The 23970-nt window shown below is 52.1% G+C and overlaps 1 protein-coding gene and 1 long non-coding RNA gene across 2 annotated transcripts; one reads left to right on the forward strand and one right to left on the reverse strand.

Annotated features, from left to right (window-relative positions):
• Positions 1-1312: 1312 nt before the first annotated feature.
• On the reverse strand, positions 1313-8539 carry RARRES1 (retinoic acid receptor responder 1). Its single transcript, XM_066193665.1, has 6 exons — positions 8249-8539; positions 4221-4283; positions 3355-3529; positions 2639-2775; positions 1962-2024; positions 1313-1860 (listed from the first exon to the last, which is right to left on the reverse strand). Exons 1-6 carry the CDS (start codon positions 8465-8467, stop codon positions 1702-1704), a joined length of 816 nt encoding a protein of 271 aa, XP_066049762.1. The 5' UTR covers positions 8468-8539; the 3' UTR covers positions 1313-1701.
• Positions 8540-11102: 2563 nt separating this feature from the next.
• LOC136295416 (uncharacterized) lies at positions 11103-15230 on the forward strand. The gene is made up of 3 exons (XR_010722664.1): positions 11103-11185; positions 11788-11904; positions 14705-15230. It is a non-coding gene; the product is annotated as an uncharacterized lncRNA (long non-coding RNA).
• The last annotated feature ends 8740 nt before the right edge of the window (positions 15231-23970 follow it).

The raw sequence follows: 23970 nt of genomic DNA on the forward strand, positions 1-23970 counted from the left end.
TGATTCCCCCACAGCCACGGCTTTGTTTTTGGGAATGCTCAGCTGGAGTTCATTCCCAGAAAAGCCCTGTAGGTTCTCAGACATTTGGAAGTTTCCTAAAAGAAGCAAATGTAGCACTCTTCCCAAAATTTGGAGCTGTCTGATATAAGCAGTGTGAACACAGGACAACAGGGTGGGTGTGATCTTATTTGTATTTCTGGGGTTTATATTTGTATTTCTGGAGTTTATATTTTTATTTCTGAGGTTTATTTCTATTGATGGGATTTATATTTATATTTATGGGGTTTATGTTTCTGGGGTTTATATTCTGTTTAGACCAGTTGTGCTGTGAATTCCTGACTGATGAGTTGTGCCAGACATGCTGGTTTTCCACAAACCTGGAAAAGAAACAAACCCCAAGAATTTTGCTGTATGATTTGAGGTTTTAGGCTGAAACCTTGGCCTAAAAGCATCGGGGGGAGACTTTTTTTTGCCTTAGAATTCCAACAGCTTTGCCACTTATCCAGAAGTTCCTCTGGAGTTCCTGAAGTGCCGTGGGTTTGTGAGCAGCCTGTTCCACCACCCTGGTGCCTAGGAGGTGCCAGTGGCAAAAACAAGGTAAGGAGACAAAAGCAGAGCCCCAAAGTGCCAAATCCATCCTATTTTCTTGGCCATATTCAAAAAAAATATTCATTTATTTTCAACTTCTTTAAGGAATGTTGGAATTTCACTCCCTGATTTCACACTTCTGATGATGAGAAATGCTCTCCCATTCGGCAGGAGGGTGTGGAATGCTGCTTCCCTGAGTTTATTGGGTGCTGAGGGATAAAGCTTCAGTCAGGAAATCACATTTACTTGTGTAAAACGCTGGAATTTGGGAAGCTGACATCACCCAGCCTAAAAAAAAACATCCAGGGAAAGCTGTTGTGTGAAACCCTTGGATTGTTGTTCCCAATTCCAGCTCAAGGATTGTGAAAACCACCCCAAGTTTAACAGAACAGCCACCCCAGAGCCTCTGTTCCTCAGGAAGGTGGTGTTCTTGGGAAGGATTTAATTTATCCTGCCCCAAACCTGGCCAAAAGGTGACTTTGGGACAGTTTGGCACAATCCCAGTGAGGTGGGACAGTGGGAACCCAGCTGGAGAATGTGGTGGCAAAGGACAAAGCCATGACTTCATGGTGGCAGGCATAACACAGGAGCTGCTCCCAAAGCTGGGAATTCATCCCCAAGGAGCCTTCCTGGCTCTGCAGGTGAGTTTGGGTTGGAGGTCACAGAGAAGGTGGAAATTTGGGCTCCAACAGCAGCAGAAAGAAAACCCAGCCTCGACCCTGAGTGATGGCATTTGGTTTATTGGAGATGAGAGTTAAAAATCAGCATGATTCCAGCCCAAAACGTGACAAAGAATTAGTAGGCAAATCTCTCTTAGTGACAGATTTAACACTTCGCTCACCATCTTTATCCAAATATATTAATTTTGTTTATAGACTCTTAGGTAACAGTTAATTAGTGACAACAAATCAACTGCTGTGCGTTCATCTGTGTATATACGGAGTAGCAGAGGGTTCAGGCAGAGCTGCAGAACTTGAATCTCTCAGTTGAAGAAGTGACAGGAATTAATTTTGGCACAGAACAAATCAGTGAAACTGCTCCCATCCACTGCCCGGCTCCAGGTCTGTCAGCACAAGCATTTGCTGATTGGACCCATAAAAGTGAAGATTCCACTTAAAACTGTGCTCCTTTTCCAGCTGCAGGGGCAGCAGCGGATCCAGACTCTGCCCCAGACCCCTCCTCCACGGCGTGGCTCTCGGAAGCACAGAAATGTTTCACCTTCAGGGGGTGCCCAGGGCGCCACGTCAGGCGCATGTGACAGGAAACGATTTCCTGCAGGAGGGATTGAAGTTGAAACACAGATTTTATCATCCTGGCGGATGGTTTTATCATCCCCTGCTGACAGGAGGGGCTGTTCACCTGCGCTTCCTTACCTGGGTTGGGATTTCATGCAGCAGCACGGTGAAGTCGAACTCGGTGAAATCATCTTTCCTGATCTGGGCAAGTGTGAAAAAGAGAAGAATTATCATGAACACAGGTTTATAGTGTTAAAATTTAATGTCTGCTGTAGTTTACTGGAGGTGAGGAGGGGGGAAGGAGGTGAGCAGTGGCTGCTGGCTGGAGTGAGATGAGCTTTGATCATGGAAAGATGGAATTAGGAGCATTTCCTGCAGGGAATGTTTGAAGGCACCAAGAGCTGGTTTGCTCTGCAGCCTGTCTGCCCTGAAACCAGGTGCTAATCAATTGAATTTAACCCTCAATTAAATCTGAGAATTGTATGAACATCTCCTTCAGAGGGATGCTGAACAGCTGAGGAGCCAAACCTGCCTCCTGGCCCTGGATCCAGGGGGCTGAGGGCTCTGGAAGTGCTGCTGGATGTGCTGCAGGGGCTGCAGCTGCTCCCCAGCCAGGACAGAGGGCTCTGGGCTTTGCTGTGGGGCTCAGGAACTGCAGCTCCTGCAGATCCAGCTAAGGAGAATTTTCCCACAAAAACTGGACAAAGTGCTTGCTGGTGCAGAGGGAGCTGCTGGTGAGGAGCAGGCCCTGGGACTTGGGGAATCCTCCTCAGAGCAGGGCTCTGTGCTGTCCCCATCCCTCCTGCCCCACTCACCCACTGCCTCACGGACTTCACTTGGGCCAGGAAGTATCCCAAGGTCTCAGTGGACTTTTCCCACATGATGGAGCTGCTGCCGGCCACAGCCAGAGCCCACACTGGCTCCAGGGCAGGCTCAATGTTGCCATAGCTGTCTGCAAGGCAAGGACAAACAGAAAAGAATTTTAACTCTGCCTGGGCAGCAGAAAATGATGAAGCTCAGAGCAGTTCTGCCTGGCACAGCACCATTCCTGGACGGGGCCCTTCCCTCTGATGTGTCACAGGGAGGAGGGAGGAGGATGATGCTAAAGCTGCAGTTCCAGGAAGTATAAAGTGTGGCAGAGCTGACAATGCCAAGAGAGGGATGAGGTGAGAAACCCAAAGATTCCCAATAATGGGAGCCCTTACCTAGCTGGGAGAGAAGATGGGATTTTTCCAGGATGGAAAAATCGTGTTGGTCATCCTCAGTGACCTCCCAGCCAGAGCTGGGGAGCTGTGTGGGTTTGGGCACTCATTCCTGGAGGACAGTCTGCACTGACTGGATTTAAAAGTGCTGTGGAGCTGCTTTTAAACCCCAACCACCCTGAGAGGGTGGTGCTGAGTGCCAGTGGTAAATCCAGAGGGGATCTGTTCTCCCAAAAAGCCCTGGGGAAGTGGGGGGAGGGATCTCCTTTTCAAATGCTTGTGTCCTTTGAGATAAAATGAAATACAGGGGAGTATTTGGAGGGACATACCTGGAATGTTGCTTCCAGTTATTGGTTTGCTTTGGTGCCTGATCCTTTGGTAAAGTCTGTTGTCCTCTTCCTGGATTTCCTTCTGGTCTTTGGTGTGGGAGCACTTGATGCTGACAACAGGAGGGGCCTTTTTCTTTGGGTACAGCACTGTAGCCAGGCAGTTCCCAGCATCTTCCTGTCAAAGGGAGAGCTTCAAGCTGTTATTTTTAATCCAGATTTTATTTACCAGCAACTCACTCTTTGTAAGAAGCTGTTCAGGGGTTAGCAAAGTGTCAAGGAGGATTTTCTTTTTTTTCTTTTTTTTTTTTTTTTTTTTTTTTTCTTTTTTTTTTTTTTTTTTTCCAGGAAAGAGGTTAAAACCACAAGGCTAAAGGGATTTAACAGAAGGTTTTAATTAATGCTTGTCCTGCTTTCAGGGCATGACAATGCTCTAAGTCATCTTGGAAATATGTTTGTGAGAGCTCAACATTAATTGATAACAGGGATTTGCACTGTGCCAGCCTTGAAACAAAAACAATCTGAGGCTTCCCAGTAAGTTCTGAAAACCATCTGAATGCCACAAAATGTGTGTGAAGGGAGAGGGCAGTGGAATGCTGCTGACACAGGGACAGAGTGAATGGAGGGGGTGGAACTGGGGAAAACATGGAGCTGTCAAGTCCTGATCGCCAGTTTGGGGTGTGGACACCCCGAAAGGAGAGCAGGGAGCACTGGTGATCACTCAGGTGAGCCCTGGAGCAAAGACGGGCAGGGAGGAGCAGAAAGGCCCTTCCTTTGTGGCAGATCCATTTAGGACACCAATGTCCCCGGTTCTGGAGCTGCTGGAGTTGATTTAATGCCCAGGGGGAGGAGGAAGAGCAGGAACTCACCCCACTCCAGTAGTCCTCAGTGCTGAACTGCAGGTAATACTTGTGGCCAGACTCTGGGATGTTCTGGAAGAGAGGAGATGGAGCCAGCAGTGGAATTAAAGCCTCACATGCTGCAAGGAGCTCTGAAATTCCCTGGGTTTGAGTGCAACATCACTGGTTTTACGTCTTCCTTGGTGTTAAAACACAATTCTGGCTGTTTGCAGGACCCAAAGCAAACCTTTGTGTGTTATTTATCTAACCCTGAGCTCTCCTGTTCCCAGGAAATGATTCCTGGAACAAGGTGAGTGGAGTTTCACACCCACAGCAGAGCCTCAGCTCAGCACCTGCCTGTGGTACCTCCACGGAGCTGGAAAATGCAGGTAAAAATTGCTTCAGTCACTCAGTTTTTATAAAATCCCCTCCTGGAGCTTTAGGATGAGCCAAGTCCAGTGTGGAGCCAAATCTCACCATGAAGGAGGTGCAGGAAACGGAGAGGATGAGCTCAGACTTTTTGATAATTTCTTTCTTCTCTGCATCCTCCTTCTCCCCTTCTGCCCTTTTAGTGAATTGCCTCAAATATTGTCCCCCGAGTGACAATGGGACATGGGCAGAGTGGTGAAAACTGACTTTTCTGAAACCAAAGGATCACCAAAGAGTGATTGCACTGAAGTTCAGAAGGGTCTCATCTCGTGCAATAACCACACTTAAGTCCAAGATTCTAACTGTTGTAAAGCCACCCATCAGGTGTTTGATGGTTTACAACACCCCTGGTCTGGTTAAATTTGGGGTTTTTTTCAGTGACCCAGGATTACTCCTGTAGATCCTGCAGGTGAGAGAAGCTGCAATAATCAGCAGGACTTTTCAAGGAGCCCAGAATTCTGAGTTTCTGGGGGTTTTGATGCAGAGATTCCCTTCTGAGTTCCAACAACTCCCCCACAGCACTGCTAGTAGGTACTACTACTACTACTACCACCCTACTACTGCTGCCTAGACAGCTTTCAAGTGATGCTCCACAGCTAAAACAAATATTTAGTCTGCTGTGAACACCCGAGGCTTCCTGAGCTCACCAGGGAGAAGAGAGAAGCTCCATTTGGCATGAAATGATTGTACAAAAGTCTTTGTAGTCCCGAAGGAAAACTTTTCTTTCCACGATTTTTCCCCCCTCTCATCCCCAAAATGCCATTTACCCAATCCCAGAGTGTGAGCTGAGCAGAGCTCAGGGATGTCTGGCAACCCCCAGGGAAGCAGCCAAAGATAAAAGTGTCCAAAACAAGAAGAAAACAAGTGAGTAATTCATTTTTTCCACTCGATATCTGGGTCACGGGATTCTTTTACTTCTGGGCTGCAAATTGCTGCAACTTTCCTGACAGATTTTTGGTCCCTGGAAGGCCAAAACAGCAATTTCAGAGCAGCTTCACTGCAGGACCCCAAGGAATCTGTTTCCAATCCATTTCCAATCAATTTCCAATCCATTTCCAGTCCATTTCCAATCAGTTTGCACTCTCCACAGGCACGGAAAGGAAGGATCCCTCTCTCCCCACATCCAGAGGAGGTTCCCATCTCTCCCCCCCTGTTTTCCCAGCAGGATTTTTCCCCTGGGATCAGTTTTCCCCTGGATCACTGAGCAGGGAGAGGTTGGAAAAAGGAGCCAGAGCTGTGCCCCTGCCATGGATTCTGCCTCTCCCACCTCTGACTGCTGGAAATGAATAGAACATTTTTAATTGACTTTAATACCAGGGAGCAGAGCTGTGGTGTTGCAGTGTTTGTGTCCAGGTGAAATGTCCACCTGGACATTTGAAAACTGGATTTTTTAGTCTAATTTAAGCAAATGTTGCACGAGGTTACCTGGCTTCTCCCTTTCCCCTTCACCTCCCTGCTCCTAAATTAGAATTTCCAGGGCAGCTTGGGATGGGAAACCGCTCCCAAAAGTTTCCCCTTTAAATTCTGGGATCTTCAGCTGGCACAAACTAATGCTTCATCATCAAAACTGTTATTTTAAAGTGCAGGACAACCCCTCCAGGAGCTGCTGTTTCCTGCAAATTCCTCACTCAGGAGAAAAGAAGGGACAACAAAAATCATCTGCATCCAACAGCAAGGCAAGGATTATTCCAGGTTTGGTTTGGCATTTTGTTGCCAGGAAAGAAAGTCTCATTTTACCTGAACTTGAAAGATCTTTCCCATCTGAGAGAGTTCCCAGTCCTGTTTCAAATTATCAGCTTCACCAGCTCGTGGGCTAGTAAAGGTAGTATTAAATTACAATGCTCATTATTAAATTCCACTAATAAATTATCCTGATTTTATGAGGTCCAGTAACAGAGGAACCAAGAGGAAATTAGCCCACTTTGAAAAATAATTAAAAACCAGACAAACCTGAAAAAAAAAACCCCACCCCAATCCCAACATTTCTGCCTCTTGCCTTCATCTAATACAGCAAATTCCTTCCAGGAAATTCTTTTCATTTTTTTTCCAGGGGAGGACAGGAAAGAAGGAAGTGCCCACTTTTAGTGCATTTCTCCTCTTGTTTTCACAGAGTGTGAAAAAAAATATTAAGAAAGAAAATAAAAAAAGGGAAATAAACTGCAGACAGTGGTTCCAGCGAGCTCCTACAGCCCCCAGCACTGTGAGGAAATAAAGAGCAATTTCACTTCTCTATAATGAGCCAATTATTTTCCTTCCTGTATCAGGAGGCAGGTGGCTGACAGAGGGTGGAAAACCCCCTTTCTCTCCCCACAAATATTCACTTATTCTTCAGCCAGGCACAGGTGTTTATACATGGAAATATTTATGTGTAGACATATGCAAAGTGCCCAGGAAATACAGGAGTGTGTGTACTTTTGGAGAGTGTAAAATAACACAGTGAATTCCTGTCAGAGGTGTTTGCAGCAATCTCAGGAAAGGAAATTTAAGGAATTTAAAGGAAAAAATTAAAAATCACCCAGTGATCTCTATCCTACAAAGGCTGCAATAATTAATTCATCCCAGGTATTTCTGCTTGGTTTGGAATCTCCCCTTTTTTTGAAAGGGGAGATTTAACACTTCACCCTCTTACTCAGTTTTAGGAGTTGCACAGGAGAATGAGTGGTGGAAGATCTCTAGATCCTGGAAAGGATCCAGTGGAATCCAGGGCTGCCTTTGGCTCCACAGACTGGGAACCCAGAGCAACCTCTCAGGAGCTGCCCAGCAGAATCCAGAATTTGTTTTTCTGGGAACCCAGAACAAGCAGCCCTTGCTCTCAGGAGCTGCCCAGCAGAATTCAGGATCCAGAATTTGTTTTTCTGGGAACCCAGAACAAGCAGCCCTTGCTCTCAGGAGCGGCCCAGCAGCCGGAGCACAGGGCTGGATTTAAATCCCATCCCTCAGCTCTCCAGGAAGGTGGTGCATTCCTTCCAGGATCTACAGCCCGGGACAAACATTCCCCACAAGTTTTTGCCTGATCCTGTACTTTCAGAAACCGAATAAGCTGTAAAAAAAGAAAACCCCAAACCTGGAGGAGGAGAAGAGCCGTACCTCGAGCATCCCGGGACGGGAAGGCTCTGTCCCCATAGCTGCTCCTCTCTGGGACTCCTGTCCCATTCTGTCACCCCAATTCGAGGTGATTTTTGGAAGATTAAGGTGTATTTTGTGATGAGAACTGTATCTCATATAGATGAAGCTCGCGGTACGAGGGAGAGACCGCGGGACAGCAACTCCTGAGGAGAGCCCGGGGTCCCACGAGGGACAGCGGTCCCTGAGGAGGCCCGGGTATCCCTGAGGAAGAGGAGACGGGACACCGGTGCTGCTGTCCCCGGGTGTCCCCGAGGAAGAGGAGACGGGACACCGGTGCTGCTGTCCCCGGGTGTCCCCGAGGAAGGGGAGACGGGACACCGGTGCTGCTGTCCCCGGGTGTCCCCGAGGAAGGGGCAGCAGCTCTTGAGGGATGTGTGAAGGCGCCCGGCGCCCTGCGTGGGAACGCGCTAAGCTCACTTACACACAACAACCCTAATGTAATAATTACTATTAATTACACTTCTCCAGCGTTTCCCTTTCCACGCCGCCGGCTCCCCGCTTACCTTCAGCGTAGCCTTGCGGACCTGCCCGAGCGCCCTGAGCCCGCCGAGGGATCCCGCCTGGAAGTTGCGGTAGTGCAGGGCCACCCTCGCCGCCGCCGCGGCCGAGCGGCTGCCGCCCTCCAGCCCCTGCCCGGCGCCCGGCGCCGCGGGGCTGCCGCGGGGGAAAAGCAGCGCCACGAGCAGCAGGAAGGCGGGCGGGGAGGCGCGGAGGCCCGGCATGGTGCGGGCAGCGGCGGGCACTGCGGCGGGCTCGGCCCCGCTCCCGTACAAATAGCGGAGCCCGGCCCGCTGCTCCCGCCCGCCCTCCGACCGCTGCCGGCGCCCGCCGCTGGGACCGGCCCGGCGGCGACTCCCCTTCGCTCAGCCCTCCCATCCCACAGCCTCCACCGGCCGGGGGGGCTCAGGGGAGCCGGGGCCTTGAGGGGAGCCGGGACGTTATGGGGACCCGGAGGCTTGAAGATGCTGGGGGGACATTGAGAGGGAGCCGGGTACTGAGGGGAGCCAGGGGGTTTGAGGGGTGTCAGGTACTGAGGGGAACCAGGGAGATTTGAGGGGGACTGAGGTTTCTGAGGGGAGCCAGGGGGGATTTGAGGGGGACTGAGGTTTCTGAGGGGAGGATTTGAGGGGTGTCAGGTACTGAAGGCAGCCTGGACCACTCGATGGGGACCAAGGGGTTCTGAGAGGAACCAGGAGGATTTGAGGGGGAATGAGGACTTGGAGGGCAGCCAGGGAGGGCTTCAAAGGGAACCAGGGATTTTAAGGGGAGCCAGAGGGGCTTGAGGGGGACCAGGGGTTCTGGGGGGGTCAGAGGGATTTGAGGGGTGCCAGGGTCCTTAGAGAAGCCAGAGGGGACTCAAGGGTGGCAGGGGTTCTGAGAGGAGATGAGGAGGACTTGGGGGTACTCGAGGAGGGCTGGGAGCCAGGGGGACTGGAAAGATGCTGGAACCTGAGCAGGACATGGAGTTCTGAGGGGAACCAGCGACACTGAGGGTCACAGGATTTGTCTGAAGGGAGCCAGATGTGTAATCCTCACAAAGATCAGAGCAAACACAGGTAATGCTTGGAAAAAATGCAGTTAGCTTCTTCTCAGCGTTACCACAACTCAACACCTCCCCAAACCCCAGAGCCTTGCTCAGACCATGACACGCTTTGCCTGGGACACAGTTGAAATATTCCAAACGTAATGCATTCAAGAAGCATTCATCTCTGGAATAAATCTCACTCAGTGAAGTTTTTGGAACCAGTATAGTCATGTCTTGGTAACATGATGAAAATCAACAGAGCATGCAGCCAGATTCCCTTAAAATGATGTTTGGGATACAAGTGGCCTTGTTGCCTTGCTCCTCCTGCAAGCATCTCTTTTGGAGAGACTGAATGTGGTAAAACGTAGAAGGCTGCAGCACTTCCTGTGTTAAAAAAGCTGATTTTTAATGACCTGCTCCGTTACCATCTGAGCAGACAGGGGTTTGTATGTGCAGCTGGGAATCTATTTTTGTGCTCTGCACGAGGATTGGGGCAGGTTTCTGGGCTGGGACCTCAGAGAAGTAAATCAAAACTCAATCAAAACTCTGCTTAAGTACTCAAACTGTCTCCTGTGGAGCTTAAAGTCTCTCTTTATTACTGGAACGCTTTTTCACAGAACTGGAAATTCAGTATTTCTGAGGCTTTCCAAAGCGAGGGAAAGAACTATTACAGTAAAGGCATAATATCATTCTTTAGTACACTTTTTTATACCGCCCAGCTAATTTTCCTGAATTTGTTGACGACGATTTTCCCTCCTGAAATAGATTGTGTAATTAACAGTTTGTATCTTTACATGCATCACGTTTCACACAGGCCAGGCTGGAGGGGGCTTGGAGCAACCTGGACTAGTGGAAGTGGGTAACCTGGTATCAAGGTTAGCTGCGATATCATTCTTTTCCTTATTGGGACCCGTGCCATGTTTGTCTCTCAATATTTTTCTGGAAGAAATCACGATTTCCTGGCTTGTCCTCGCTGCGGTGACAGCGCTGGTGTCCCCTTCAAACCGAAACCCACAGGCTGAGCGCCCTGGGCTGGCCCTGGGGGGATTTGAGCAGTGCCAGCCGTGTCCTGTGTCCCCTCCCTGCCCTGCCGGCGGCACCGGGCTGTGGGATGAGCCCGAGGATGCCGTGGGAGCGCAGGAAACGCAGATCCATGGAGAAGCGAGCGGAGAGGTGGAGCAGGGCTGGGCAAAGCTCCGCTGCAGGATGTCGGGCAGGGTGCGGTGGGATGGGTGAGGCTTCTCCCGCTCACGCTGCTCAGGGAAGGAGTTAAACCCATCCCGCGCAGGGGGTTCACACTCACAGCCTCGGTGCCTTTATTGTGAGGGAGTTTTTTAAATAGAGGAAAAAGCCTCTAAATGTGGGTTAGTCACGAAAAGCCTGCCCGGCTCAGACGCGAGCCCCGGGACGCTGCCCCCATCCCTGACTTGGGCTGCACTTCCTTTCCCCTGGCGTTCTCCTCCTTTTCCTGCTGTCCCAGTGACAGAGCAGTTTCCTTCCTCCCGAGGGTGAGCTGGCGGCTGTGAGTGACCCGGAGTCGGTGTGACAAGGGCACTGAACCCCTGTGACAAAGCAGGAACGATCCCGGGGCGGTTTCCTACTCTCCGCGCTGCTGTAATTTGCTGTTGATGTGAATTTATAAAACAATTTGACTCGGGAAAAACAAAAGCTCAGATGCTGAGCAGGTCCAGGTCAAGGCTGGGGGATGTTTGTAACTATGTACAAGCACAAGGTTTTGTGCTTCCACAACACTTAGGAAATGTATTTATTTTAAACTCTGAGGGTTTGGCACCCTTAAAAGCTGGAAGTGCATCCTCCAAGAGACAAGGTGGCTTCAGGCTCTTTGGTGAGGTTGAAATGAAAATTCTGCAAGTTTGTCAGAGCTGAAGTGAATGACCTGACCCGAAGGGATGGAGTAAGTCCCGAGGATGATCAGAGGGATGGAGCGGCTCTGCTGGGAGGAAAGGCTGGAGAATTGGGATTGCTCAGCCTGGAGGAGCTTTGGGGTGACCTCATTGTGGCCTCATCTGAAGGGGCTGCAAGAAGGATCGAGGGGGACTACTGACAAGGGGTGGAGGGACAGGACACAGGGAATGGCTTCACATGGACAGAGAGCAGGGCTGGATGGGAGATTGGGAGGGAATTCCTGGCTGGGAGGGTGGGCAGACCCTGGCACAGGGTGCCCAGAGCAGCTGTGGCTGCCCCTGGATCCCTGGCAGTGCCCAAGGCCAGGCTGGACAGGGCTTGGAGCAACCTGGGCCAGTGGAAGTTGTCCCTGCCATGGCTGGAGTGGGGCTGGATGGGCTTTAAGTTCCTTTCCAACCCAAACCATTGCATGATTCTGTGTATTCTGGTTAATGAAGTTAATTCTAAGTTAATTAAGAATGTGGTTCAGGGAGGTTTTGTCTTTTACAGTGTTTTTGTTCCTCTCATCCCACAGTAATTTGCTCCAACCCCAAAGAGGCTAGTGCTGGTGTCAGCTCCAGCTCACAGAGCCTCTCTCTCTCTTCCCTTCAGGAACCAGGACATTTTGGGAAGCTTCCCAAGGTGGTTTTGTGCATCACACTTTTGTCACAGCTGACACGGACCCTTTGGAACTGGAAACGAGGCAGTGGCTCTAAAAAGCATCCTGAGGTTTGCATTTTCCTTTTTTATACATCAAGTGCTTGTTTAGAGGCCAATTATTCCTAATTTGTTTCATATTTGGAGGGGATTTCTTTATCCCCTGTGTACACCAGGCCTCACTGGCTCACAGTCATTACCAGCTGACTGTAATTTAATACAGTGAATTTGGACAAAATTCAGTTCATTTGGTTGTGCAACTTTTCCAGTTTTAACTTCCTCATCTTGCTGTAGTTGAGAACAAGTTCTGTTACTTGTTTTTAACTGATTTGAGATTCAGTCTCAATAATTAATCCCAAATTATTTGGATTAATTTTAATTAGCCTCCAGATATTTTGCTGGCTAAATCAAGAATAGGTCACCTTTTAATGCATTGCTGGGATGACCTTACCTACAGGAATAAAACATGAGTATTGCTTTAGTGTGGTTCATTTTTTTCCAGAAAAATTTGGGTTTGAAGGCTTCTGATTATTTTTTAAATCATGCATAGGGGTGTTTTTATCAAAGAAATATTTGTATTTTGTGTCAGCAGCAGTTATGTCACTCCAGGCCCTTGCAAATTGTCTCTCTCCATGACTCTTGTAGCTCCTTTCAGGTCCTGGAAGGCCACAATTAGGTCACCCCAGCACTATTAAGGGACAATATTGAAATCAGCCAGGAAGGTCTGGTAACATCTTCTGACCAAAACCAAGCTCACTGATGCTGTTTCCATTATTTGGTGTGTTTTTATGTTGGGTTTAAAACGTGTGCCAAGGTCTTGGACTATTGAAATGGCACCAGGAAGTTTCAGAGCTCTCCCAGCTGCTGTTCCCACTTTCCCAGTGAATTATCCATCAGCACCTCTGCTCCCTGAAGGCTGATGGTGTAAAGTCACCTTTAATGCCCCATTTCTTTTAATTTGCTAGTTTTACTGTATCAAATCAATACTTTTGCTGTGTCAGACATTCCCACACAGAGCAAAAAACAAAACCCCTTGTGAACGCAGTGAAACAGAGAAGCCCAGAAACTCCCCAGCACGTCAGCATTTCCAGGATCCTCCTTTCTTGCACTTCCCCAAATGTTGTTTTGCAAGGAAATTAGAACAAATCTGCCATGCCCTGACCCCAGTGAAAGGACAGGGATTATAAACAGGGAGTTAATCACTGCAGGTGATCACTGCGATCCTGACCTTGGAGAGAGACACAGAACATTTGACAAACCTCTTCTGGATCACTTCTTTGGAATTCTGGAGCTGCTCTGGAACAGAGAAACCTCTCCGGACAAACCAACCCCCTCCATGCCCAGTGAGATCCCATCACCCAGAGCCAGGAATAAACATGGGCAGTCAATAATCCCCGTCAATGACCTGAAATCACCGGGCTGCCTCGGGAAACTGTAACAAATGCTCGTGGGATCATGCTCGGGCCTGTTTAAAAACAAACACTAATTAAAGCAGCCCTTTGGAGCTGAGCTGCTGAGGGGAGTATTTGTTTTTTGGAGTGCTCGCTGGCTGTCACAGGGGAGCTCAGCTGCGATCTTTGGTTGGTTGGACAGCTCTTGCAGCAGTTCTGCCTCTTTAGAGATGTTTGGGCAGATCCCTAAAAGATGGGAATGTGAAACGGAGCCTGTAAAGCACCGTTGAAATGGAATTCCTGGCAGACCATGGAATCTGCACAACCCCTTCACCCCACAAAACTTTGACTTGTTTGAGGCTAACATTTACTTACCTGATAGCAACAAAAACCCCCCTCGTAATTCTGACTTTTTGACAGTGATTCTGGAAAGATTCAGTGCTTGTCCCTGTGAAAACGAGCCTTGCAACAGCACAATAACTTGGGAGGTGCTTGCTTGCACAATGTTTGGAGAAGGCATTAAATATTTGCACAACGAGGGGCTGATGGCTCCAGGATGTTTGAAATGAGGTGAGAACAGGAGAGGGGTTCCCACCGAAATTCCTCAGCATTGTCTCAGCAGCCGACCCTCTCTGCAAGGTGACAGTGGCCCCTCAGAGAGGAAGGGATTTGCCATGTCCTGCTCACTGGATCCTCCTCTCTGTCCTCTCTTTGCCCCCTTTCTATCCCCTCTCTGTCCCCTTTCTATCCCCTCTCTTTATCCCCTCTGTGTCCCCTCTCTGTCCCTCCTCTGTCCCCTCTCTATCCCCTTTCTTTATCCCCTCTCTGTCCCCCTTCTATCCCCTCTGTCCCCTCTCTGTCCTCTCACTGTCCCCTCTCTGTCCCCTCTCCAGTGCCCTTTTCCAGGAGCTGGGGTTGCTGAGCTCTGAGGTTCCTTTCATCAAAACCCAAAAGGGACAGAAACCCCTGTGGGGACAGTCCTGAACTGTCACTGCTCTGGGCACACCTCAGAGGGGATCCTGACATTGTTTATTTCATCACTTTAAACATCTCTTGGACAAAATGAGATCTAAGAGAATAAATATATATATCATATTTTTATATATTTACTATATAAGAAATATATAAAATAAAGTATTCCTCATTGAGACCTTCCTTGAGTATGGATGTTATTTAGAGTGGAAAACAAGTGGAATTTATTGTTAATTTGTGTTGCAGGGAGATTAACTTAAATGCAGGGTTTTATCTCCACTTATGAATTTTGTATGTAGGCTTTTTAAAGGTTTGCTCAAAGTTTAAACACTTATAGCCTGCATTTATGTCAGTAGATACATAAATTACTCATGGAATTATTCATTGAACTCGATGATGCTGGAGATCTTTTCCAGCCTTAATGATTCTGGGATTCTACTTCCCAATTTTCAGCTCACCCTATAAAATGTGTGACAATTTTACAGGTTTTTAATTTTCCTCTCCTACAGGATTTCCACTAACCAGGTGATTGAAGCAGAGTGAGCACCCTGACAGCAGGAAAGGCAGGTCACCCTCCAGGAACCCCTACAGTTATTTCAAAGAACAAATCAAAATCCACGTTGTGATTTGTTTGTATTGCAAAGTTCGTATTTGGTTATTGTAGGCACCTCTCCTGGGGCTTAAAAATGAACTAGGATTACATTTTAATCTGAGTATTAGATGGACATGGAATTAAAACATCGGAGCAGCTATGTCCAGTTCTTGAAGCAATTAATGTCTCTAAAATCCCATTTCCCTACTGAGGAATGGTTTGGTTTCATCTCTCATTGGTCAGTGAATTATCTCACAATAATCTCGTTTTCTTGGTTGTGATTAGCAATAACTCCTCCTTTGTTCTGCCCTGCATCACTGTGTGTTCCCAGCCCAGAACTTCTGAGAAAACGATCTCTTTCCCCAGGATTAGTCACGGCGTTTTGACAAACATGCCCTTGTTTCCTCACCAAATGTATCAGCACCACTGTGTTTATTTCTCCACCAGCAGGAGCATGGGGGAGTCCAACATTTGGATTTAAAAAAATCTGGTGAAATAAGAGTTTTTACAAAGTTCACCGTGGGCAGTGTGGTGCTTTCCATGAGCATTGGAGTGCCTGGTCAGTGTTTATCCTGACAAAACTCCAAGGGACAGGGAGGGCTGAGAGCTCAGCCTGCCTTTGATCCAGCTGCCCAAAGGACTTCCAAACATTTCCAGCTCCAGGAACAGTTTGTGAAGAGCAGGAGAGGGGCACAGGCATTCCCAGCAGCTGGAATTCCACTTGGAGGGGCTACAGGGAGAAAACTCTTCCACTTTCATCCTTGGGAAAAGGGAGGGAGTTTGTGTGCTCTGGCAGAGCTCCCTCACCACATCACCAACCCCATCCCAGAGAGGGAGTGACCACATCGTGCTCACAATTCCCTGGCTTCTGCTGGAAAAATGGATCAGAAATCCTGGGATGGGCACTCAGGTTTAGTGGTTTTCCTATAGATTGAGAGTTTTTATGAGAAACAGCAAATGAAAATGGGAAAAATTTTATGTCTAAATGTCTAAATGGTGATTCTGGCACTGCCGGGCAGCACTCTGGACACTGACACGGACCCGCGTCCGAGTCTCGGCCGCCGTGCTGCTGCTTCGTGTGCTCTCAGGCACATCCCAGGCTCCCTGCTAAGCCCGGATGGTCTCTGGTTCTGCCGCCTTCCTGATCCTGCGTAGGGATGGAGCACTGCTGTGCTTACAGGAAGCTGTTCTTGAAAACTTCCAGCATTGCAAGCTCCTTTGCCCACTGTGGACTCTTGCCATGGAATCCCTCACAGCTGGGTTCAGGGCACACTCGAGTTGGCTCTTCTAAAATCCAGGAGCGTCAGGGTGCTCAGCAAGACCTTGAACTCCACAGTGCTGTGGAACTGGACCTTCAGCACAGGGACCTTTCCAGCCTGATGTGCCCTCGTTCCTCTGTGTCCGTGCACAAAACTCGGCACAGAAGAGAGAGGCAGGAGGGGCCCGTGTGTCCCGGGGCTCTGGATTTACATTGCTTCAGTTCCACAGAGACGCAGCTAAAGTGAACAGGCCAAACTGTTTATTAGTGGAAGGCAAGGCAAAGGGATGAGCTGGGAGGGAAAAAAGGGGAGGGACATGGTCTGAGGGCTGAAGACATGGAGCTGTCAAAAGGGAGGAAGGGTGGAGGGAAAAGGGACGGATGGTGTAGCAAGGCAGGGAGAGGGTTGAAGGCACGGGAGCTTCCCACAGGCATCAGCTGCGTCAATCATCAGCTGTGCCTGGAGCTCCGTCTCCTCTGTCTCCAGGCGGTCTCATCGTCTGTGGCCCCTGAAGGTCTTCTAAGGCCACCGGTTCTTCGGAGCCAGCAGATGACCGCAGGTCTGCAATTCGCTCCTCGAACATCAGCTGGACAAAGAGGCTTATCCGGGAGGGGCTGTCGTCGTCTCTCAGGGCCTGAAGAGCTGGAAGAGACAGGCACAGAGCCCCGGTCAGAGCCCGGATGTGCGGGAGTCCAAGGAGACCCTCCTGCCAAGGGCCATCCGAGCCAGCTCCTGCCGTGGCCACCACAAGAGAGGAGAGAGGGGCCAACGGGATTCGCCGCAAGGTGCTGAACACGAATCGCCCCGCCCGCGTCCCCGAAATCTCTCCGTGTTCTGCGCACGCCAGCCCTTGTCCGCACAGGGAGCCAGGCCCTCCACAGCCGGGACAGGGATTGCAGCCCCCTGCCCAGGCATTGCGGCTCCCCCCGGCAGCCCCGCTGAGAACCCGCTGCCCTCACTCACCCTCGCTGAGGGCCTGGAGCTCTTCCTTCTGCCTCCTCAGGTGCAGCCCGGCGATCCCTGGGAACACAGAGCGTGTCACGGCCCCAGCGCCCCGGCGCCCTGCCAGCGGCGCTGCCAGCCCTGTGGCCACACGGCCTCCTGCCCCGGCAGGGCTCGGCCCGGGCCCTTGCCGCCTGCTGCCGCCCCAGGGCACGGCCGCAGAGGGCGGCAGCAGCCCCGAGGGCAGGCGCGGCTCCACGGCGCCGGGCGCGGATGCCGCTGCCGGGACGGGGGCTGGGGCTGGGGCTGGGGCCGGGGCTGGGGCTGGAGGGAGCCCGGGCTCGTGGCTCACCGATGAGCTTGGTGGCCGCCTCTCGCAGGGGCTCCTGTGGGTGCTCCAGGTAGGGCAGGGCCCAGCGCAGGTGTTCGGCCGCTCGGCTCCTGTCGTCTGCCAGCTGGAGAGAACGGCAGGAGGGAGGGAAGGGTTGGCGCGGGCTCAGCCCCTCGGCCGGGCGCTCCCGGCGCCCAGCCCCGGCCTGCGCTGCCCGCACAGCCCCGAGGCCCGGCCAGCGGGCGCCGGGCTCCGGAGGGGGCGGCGGGCCGGGCGCTGCCCGGGGAGCCGCGGTGCCGCCCCGCCCCGCGGCCCCGCTGGGCCGGCGCTCCGTCGGCGCCCGACTCGGGGCACGGGAGCCTGGAGAAGAGCCCGCACGGCCCCACGGAAGGGAGCGGCGTGTGGGGCGCAGGCCGGAGCCCCTGCGTGCGGCGCTGGGCAGGGGCCACGGCTGCCAGCCCCGCACGCCGAGCCCCGCCGTCAGGGGGCTTCTCCAGAGGCCGTCCTTACCACACGCCCGGCGAAGTTGATCAGCTGCTCCGTCTTTAGCACGTGCTCGAGGTCGCTTCTCTTCAGGAAGCCGGCGGCACAATGCAGCGTTTCCCGAGAGGCCTGGAGAGCAGCAGAGACGGGAGATGGCAGCGCAGCCCAGCCCAGGGCACGGGCCCTGCGTCCCTGCGCCGGGGCCAGCAGGAGGCTGCGAGCGGGAGAGGTGCCCGGGCAGGAGGCAGCCGAGCCCCCTGTCAGGGATGCACCGGCATCACACAACGCCTCACCTTGGCCACGCGCTCGTTCACCTCGTGGCAGTGCAAGAAGAGTGGCAGCAGGCTCTGGCTCACAATTGGCTTCAGCGGCTCTTTGCCCTCATCCACTACTGAGCCCATCACCTTTTGGAAAAGGTGAATGGAGAGCAGCTGCACGTGGCTGTTGTCCTGAAGGAAAGGAAGCGGAAGAGGCCTCAGCGCCAATTTCTCCAGCCCAGCCGGGCAAAAGCCTAAAAATCCCCAGGGCACAAAGTTTCTGGGCAGCGGCTAGTGCCCGTGGCACACAGAGCCTTACGTTTCCGAGGAGCGGCAGGAGCAGTTTGGCTAGCTTCAGGGCAGTGGTCCTGCCTATGACGGTGTCTTTCTTCTGGAGCACATTCCTGACTGCAGAGAGGGACATGGCGACCACCTCTCCATCGGCATCACCAAGCTGCTCCAGGAGGCTTGGAAGCAGGCTGCGTACACCTCTGGCCTGTATGGAACACAAGGCTGTGCTGGGAAGCCACCGACAGCCGCAGCGCCAACACCGCCCTGGCTCTGCAAGCCCACCCTGCTGCTGCAGGACCCAGAGGCCAAAGGCCTGTCCCGAAGCACTGGAGCAGCTGGAGCAGGAGGCAGGAGAGCTGGGAGCAGCTGCCTCAGCTCCTGAAGCCCAGCCAGCCCAAGGGGCTGCTTTCCCCAGCGCAGCTTCAGCCGCTGTCCCCTTCTCACCATCGAGGGCTCCTCGCTGAGCGACACAAGTCCTTTGAGCGCCAGGCGACGTCTCTGCCTGCACGTGCCCCGCAGGTGCCTTGACATCTCCTCCAGGACACGGCCTGCGCATTCCCTCAGCTCCAGGCACTTGAGGACCTGAAAGGCACAGGGCAGTGACAGGCAACCCGAAGAGCAGGAGCCCAGAACCACACAGGGCCGGGCCCAGCCAGCAGCACAGGGCTCGGGCACTGGCCCAGGCAGCTGCAGCTACGAGAGGGCAGAGGGCTGGGAGGCAGCTCAGCGAGGCAGCGTTGGCTCACCTCCACAAGGAATGCCAGGGAGGGCAGATCCCAGCGTGGGTCCTCCCTCCCTCGTGGCTGGAGTAGGTAGAAGGCGATGCGGGAACACATGTGGCCCAAGCGACGGCACATCTCCCTGTCAGGGGGAAAAAGGCAGCAAGAGCCTGAGGTGGGGGGGACAGTCTTCTCCCAGGAGGTCTAACTCACAGGTCCGGTCTTTCCCCAGTATCTCTGGAGGGGGATGTGGGCGCTTTGGGAGGCGGCCCCTTCTGGGCACCCTCCTCTGCCAGCCTTTTCCAGTCGGCTTGGCCGCCCCTCGGTGACGAGGCCCTCGAGGCCATGAGCACAGGGACTGTGTGGGGCACAGGGGACAAATGTGGGAGAGAAGGGGTTCTCACCTGGCCAGCAGACCCACGGCATAGTGCTGGGTGTCAGCAGAGAACAGGCATGCCCAGCCATGCTTGCTCTCTATGGTGATCAGCTCTGTGTCACACCCCATTTGGCTGAACAGAGCCTTCATGGCCTGCACTGCAAACCTGTGTGCAGAGCAAAACCCAGGTCACACGGCGAGCGCTGGCGCCGGCCACAAGGACATTGAAAAGACAGGAGGACTGGCACCTGTTGGGGTTGCTGGGAAGGCTCTGTTCCTCCTGGCACGCTTTCCAGAAGTTAGCAACTTCCACTGGCATCTCTTGTGTGGTGATGACAATGTGGAAGAGGAGAGCAACAAACAGGTGGACTGAATAAAGGAGCAGCACCTCGCGGCTTTTGGGCTCGTGGACAATCACCCACAGCCCCAGAGTTGCCTGCAAAAGAAGCAGCCCGAGACAGAGCTCAGTGCTAAGATGTCCGTGTGGCAGGGCCCGAGGGGAGACGCAGGGGGAGCGACGGGCCTGGAGCCCCCTGAGCCTGCCCTAAGCCAGTGCCTGAGGCAGGGAGAGGACGGAGAGCTGATGGAGAGGCGACCGGGGAGCGAGCAGAGGCCGGTTCCAGAAACTCACTGCCAGGGCAAAAACGTCCTCGTTGTCCCCGTCGGAGGAGAACGTTCTGTGCACAGGCCAATCCTCCATCACGCTGATCAGTGTTGGCAGCACCTTCTCCAGTGTCAGAGGCAACGAGCCTATGGCTCTCCACATGGTTGCAGCAGCTCTGTGGGATTGGAGCTCTGTGTCAGGGCCGTCTCAGTCACAGTAGCATGCCCTGTGCAGCTGTGGGGGCCCAGGTGACAGAGCCCTGGTGCCCTGAGGGGCAGGGAGGGAGCATGGCAGCAGGCTGGTGGAACAGAGGGGCCCAAGGGTCCTGGACCGCTCCGCCTGTCTGGCAGAGCCCATTGGACAGGCTCTGCAGGGCAATGGGCCCTAAAGGCTGCTGAGCCCTGAGCTCTCAAGGCAAGTGGGCCCCATACCTGTCACACGTAGGGGCACAGCGCAGGAGGGTCAGCACAACGTCAGCAGGTTGCTCTTCAGCCAGCTTCAGAAAGTTAATGCGCAGGCTGGCATCCATAACAGCATGGGCCGCCAGTTTCTGGTGAAGGTTCTTCACCAAGGCTGGCACCTGGAGGAGACATGGGGAAGACCTGGAGCGCTGTCCAAGGGAGCAGCTTCCCCCAAGAAGTGCTTCCCCTCCCGCCACACTCTGCTGGCCTCAAAGACTGAGCTGGCCCAGCAGCTGTGGCCTGAGGGGGGCTCCTGATCCTGGGAGGCCTACAGCCCTGGGCCCAAGCTGCTTACCTGCTGCTGAGGAGGAGTAGCAGGCTCTTCGATAAGCTCCATAGTGGGAGCATTACTCTCAGTGGGAGTGGGCATGGCATCAGTATTTGCCATGCCCCGAGTCTCTCCCGTGTCGGTGTCTCTGAAGGCCATGGCCTCAGTCACTGCCACGTCCATATTTGCTGCATCGTTGATTGCAGCATCAGAGGGCTGAGCCAAATCTGGGCTGACACTGGGCTCTGCCTGGAGCTCAGTCAGCCTGCGGTCAGGCTCAGCTGTTGCACGGCTTCTGGTTGTCCTACGCCGAACGGGCACGAGCCTCCGGAGCATCTGCAGGAGAGCAAAGGACAGGGAAGAGAGACACGTTCCATGGAGTGCTCCAAGCGCGGAGCTCGGCCGAGCAGTGACAGCAGGCCCAGCCCAGGTGGGGATGGCTGCACGTACCTTCAGTGATCTGCAGAAGAGGCCATGGGTGGGTTTCTTCTCCTGTGTCTGCTCCATGGTTGTATCTGGCAAAGAGCGAGCGCAGCCAGAGCTGAGGGGTTGCAGGAGAGGCCAGAGAAGCCAGCCCTGCTCTCCCCAGGCAGGGACAGCCCCGGGATGCCCCAGGGGATGGAGCACAGCTGCTGCAGGGGCAGCCTCGGCCCCTCTTCCATCCTGTCAGTGGGCGGAATGGGAATGGGGATGGGATGGGGCCAAGCTGTCCGCAGCCATCAGCCCTGTGGCCCGGCTCTGCCACTCACCATCCTGCTGTGGCTGGAACTGCTGCAGCTCTTGAGGGTGTTGTGCTGGAGCATCTCCAGGGCTTGTGTTTCTTCTCCTCCAGCGAAGTGTGAAGAGGTCTCGAAATCTGCCTGCCATGTCAGCGTCTGTCCTCGAGGGCACCTTCAGACAGATGTCGCTGAGGAAAAAAGAAAAAGCACAGAGGCAACAAGTCGTGCAGCTGTGCCTTGAAGGCACCTGCGACAAAGAAGCCTCAGGAAGGCTGCAGGACAGCAAGTCCTGCACACTGGTCTTGAGGGCTCCTGCCACAACGACAGGAGACTCCTCGCAGTGCTTCAGGTCACCAAATGCTGCGGTCTGGCCGCGAGGGCACCGACCGCAGGGTTGGGAGATGCCTCGGGAAAGCTCCGAGTCACCAAGTCCCGCAGCCTGGCCGCGAGGTCAGCTGCAGGAGCAGCGCTTCGGAAAGGCTCCGGGTCGGGCACAAACGAGCGGGCTGTGTGGGAACTCCTCACAGCACCGCTCTGGCGCGTCCTCTCCCGTCGCGTGCTCCGAGCACTGTGGCGTGGCTGCGTTGTTGCCAGCACCTATGTCACCGCGTGTCACAAAGGCTCCTCGGACACCCTGTGCCTTTCCCTGCCATGGTGACCACGCTGCTGCACCGTGTCACAAAGGGCCCACGCACACCCTGCCACCTGCCCCGGCCCTGCCCCCGCTCCACCCAAAGTGGCCCAGGTCGGAAGGAATCCCTCGGCCCAAGTGTCTAAGAGAGCCCGACAGGACCTTGAATGATTTGATGGCTCGAGCCATCGGCAACCGCTGCCCTGCTCTGCGGGCTCAGGGCGGCAGAAGGAGCCCCCAGGGCTGCCGACGCAGCCGCAGCGGGAAGGGCACGGGGCCTGCCGCAGAAGCTGGCACGGCCTCCCTTCTCTCAGCTGATAATTGTCTTCAACCAAAGTCAGACCTTCACTTCAAACCCAGCTCAGTGCAGGCAAACCCTTGGGCAGCTAAGATCTCCAAAAGAATGCTCGATCCAAAATGACCAATTCTTCTTTAATTTCTCTTTTTGGGTCACTGCTGATCCTCTCCTCCTCTTCCCCCTTCCACTCAGCTGAGTTGGCAAAGGCTGGATTAATCACTTTATCCTTATGGATGAGCATGGCAACTTGTTTTGTTTTGGGAAGACAGGTATTTGTTAGGTAAAATTTGGAGGTTTTTTGGAACGGAGAGTGTAAACTTTTTTTTTTATTATTATTTTATATTTAGAATTAGAGGTTTTTAGGCAAAGATTTGGGAAACAGGAATAGCAGTTTTTTATTAGTATGTATTACTAAGTAAACAAAACCCCCCCTTCAAATAACTACAGTATTAATAACAAAAGAAAAACAGTATTAAGAACTTTGAGGGCTTTGTTTTACAAAACTTAGGGCAGTTTGGTTTTGGTGTTCTTGCAGGATTTTTAGAGCAGCAAGCTGAAAGAGTGGAAAGTTTCGGGCTGGTAGCTGGGATGGCAGGGTGTCCCGGCAGCGCGGGGCCGCAGGGTCACTCTGCAGCAAGAGGAGCAGCGCTGAAGAAGCCGAAGGCGGGGCAGGGCTGGCTTAACTCCTGCGGGTGGCAGAGAAGGCTCCGGATTCCGGCTGAACTGGCCAGAGTAGATTTTTGAGGACTGGATTTTTTTGGCTACACTGAAACTTTTTCAGTTAGCAACAGTTTAGCCTTTTTTTTCTTTTTCTTTTTCTTTTTGAATGTTGGGGGGGGGGGGAAAGGACAGCCTCTAGCTGCTTTAAGCTTTGTTTTTTACTTGCGTTTTTTATTTTTTTTACTTTGTTTATTTTTTTGTTTCGGCTAAGTATTTTAAGTATTTAACATTTGGTCTCTCTGGTAACTTATGGGGAAAAATTCTTTAGAGAAAGAAGGAACAAACCTAACTCTCAACATTATCTACTTTGAATTTTTTTGATACTAACATATTATATTGAGTTTAAACTGGTAATATATATATATACATGCAAATATGGATACAGTCACATTGTCATGGGTAGTTTACTTTAAAACAAGGTTTTTTTGAGGTATGCATTGGGTTTTTTTATTTTTTTGCATTATTTACCAGGCGCAACTTGGTTTCTGAGCGAAGACAATTTCACGGATGGGATTGTCTTTGCTGGAGGCAGGATTAATTTAATTGTTTTTTTTCAGTATACTTTTCATGTGTACTATTGGAACTTTATTTTTTGCTGTTGTTTGCACGAGCTTAGATTGGGCAGGATTTGCTCGCTTGGTGGAACTTCGAGTGTTTACTAGCTATGTGGCTTTTGCTAAATTAATATTTTAGTTTTTGAAAGTTTTTTTACTTAGTGCTTTTAAGGTAGTTTTAAGCAGGTTATTGCACTGTTTAATTTTTTCGACCGCTGGTGCATGATAAGGAATATGGTATACTTACTTAATGCTATGTTTTTTAGCTTA

This window comes from Chamaea fasciata, unplaced genomic scaffold (genome assembly GCF_029207755.1).
Source record: "Chamaea fasciata isolate MVZ Bird 193981 ecotype frontalis unplaced genomic scaffold, bChaFas1.0.hap1 SCAF_11, whole genome shotgun sequence".
In the NCBI taxonomy this organism is placed as follows: Eukaryota; Metazoa; Chordata; class Aves; order Passeriformes; family Sylviidae; genus Chamaea; species Chamaea fasciata.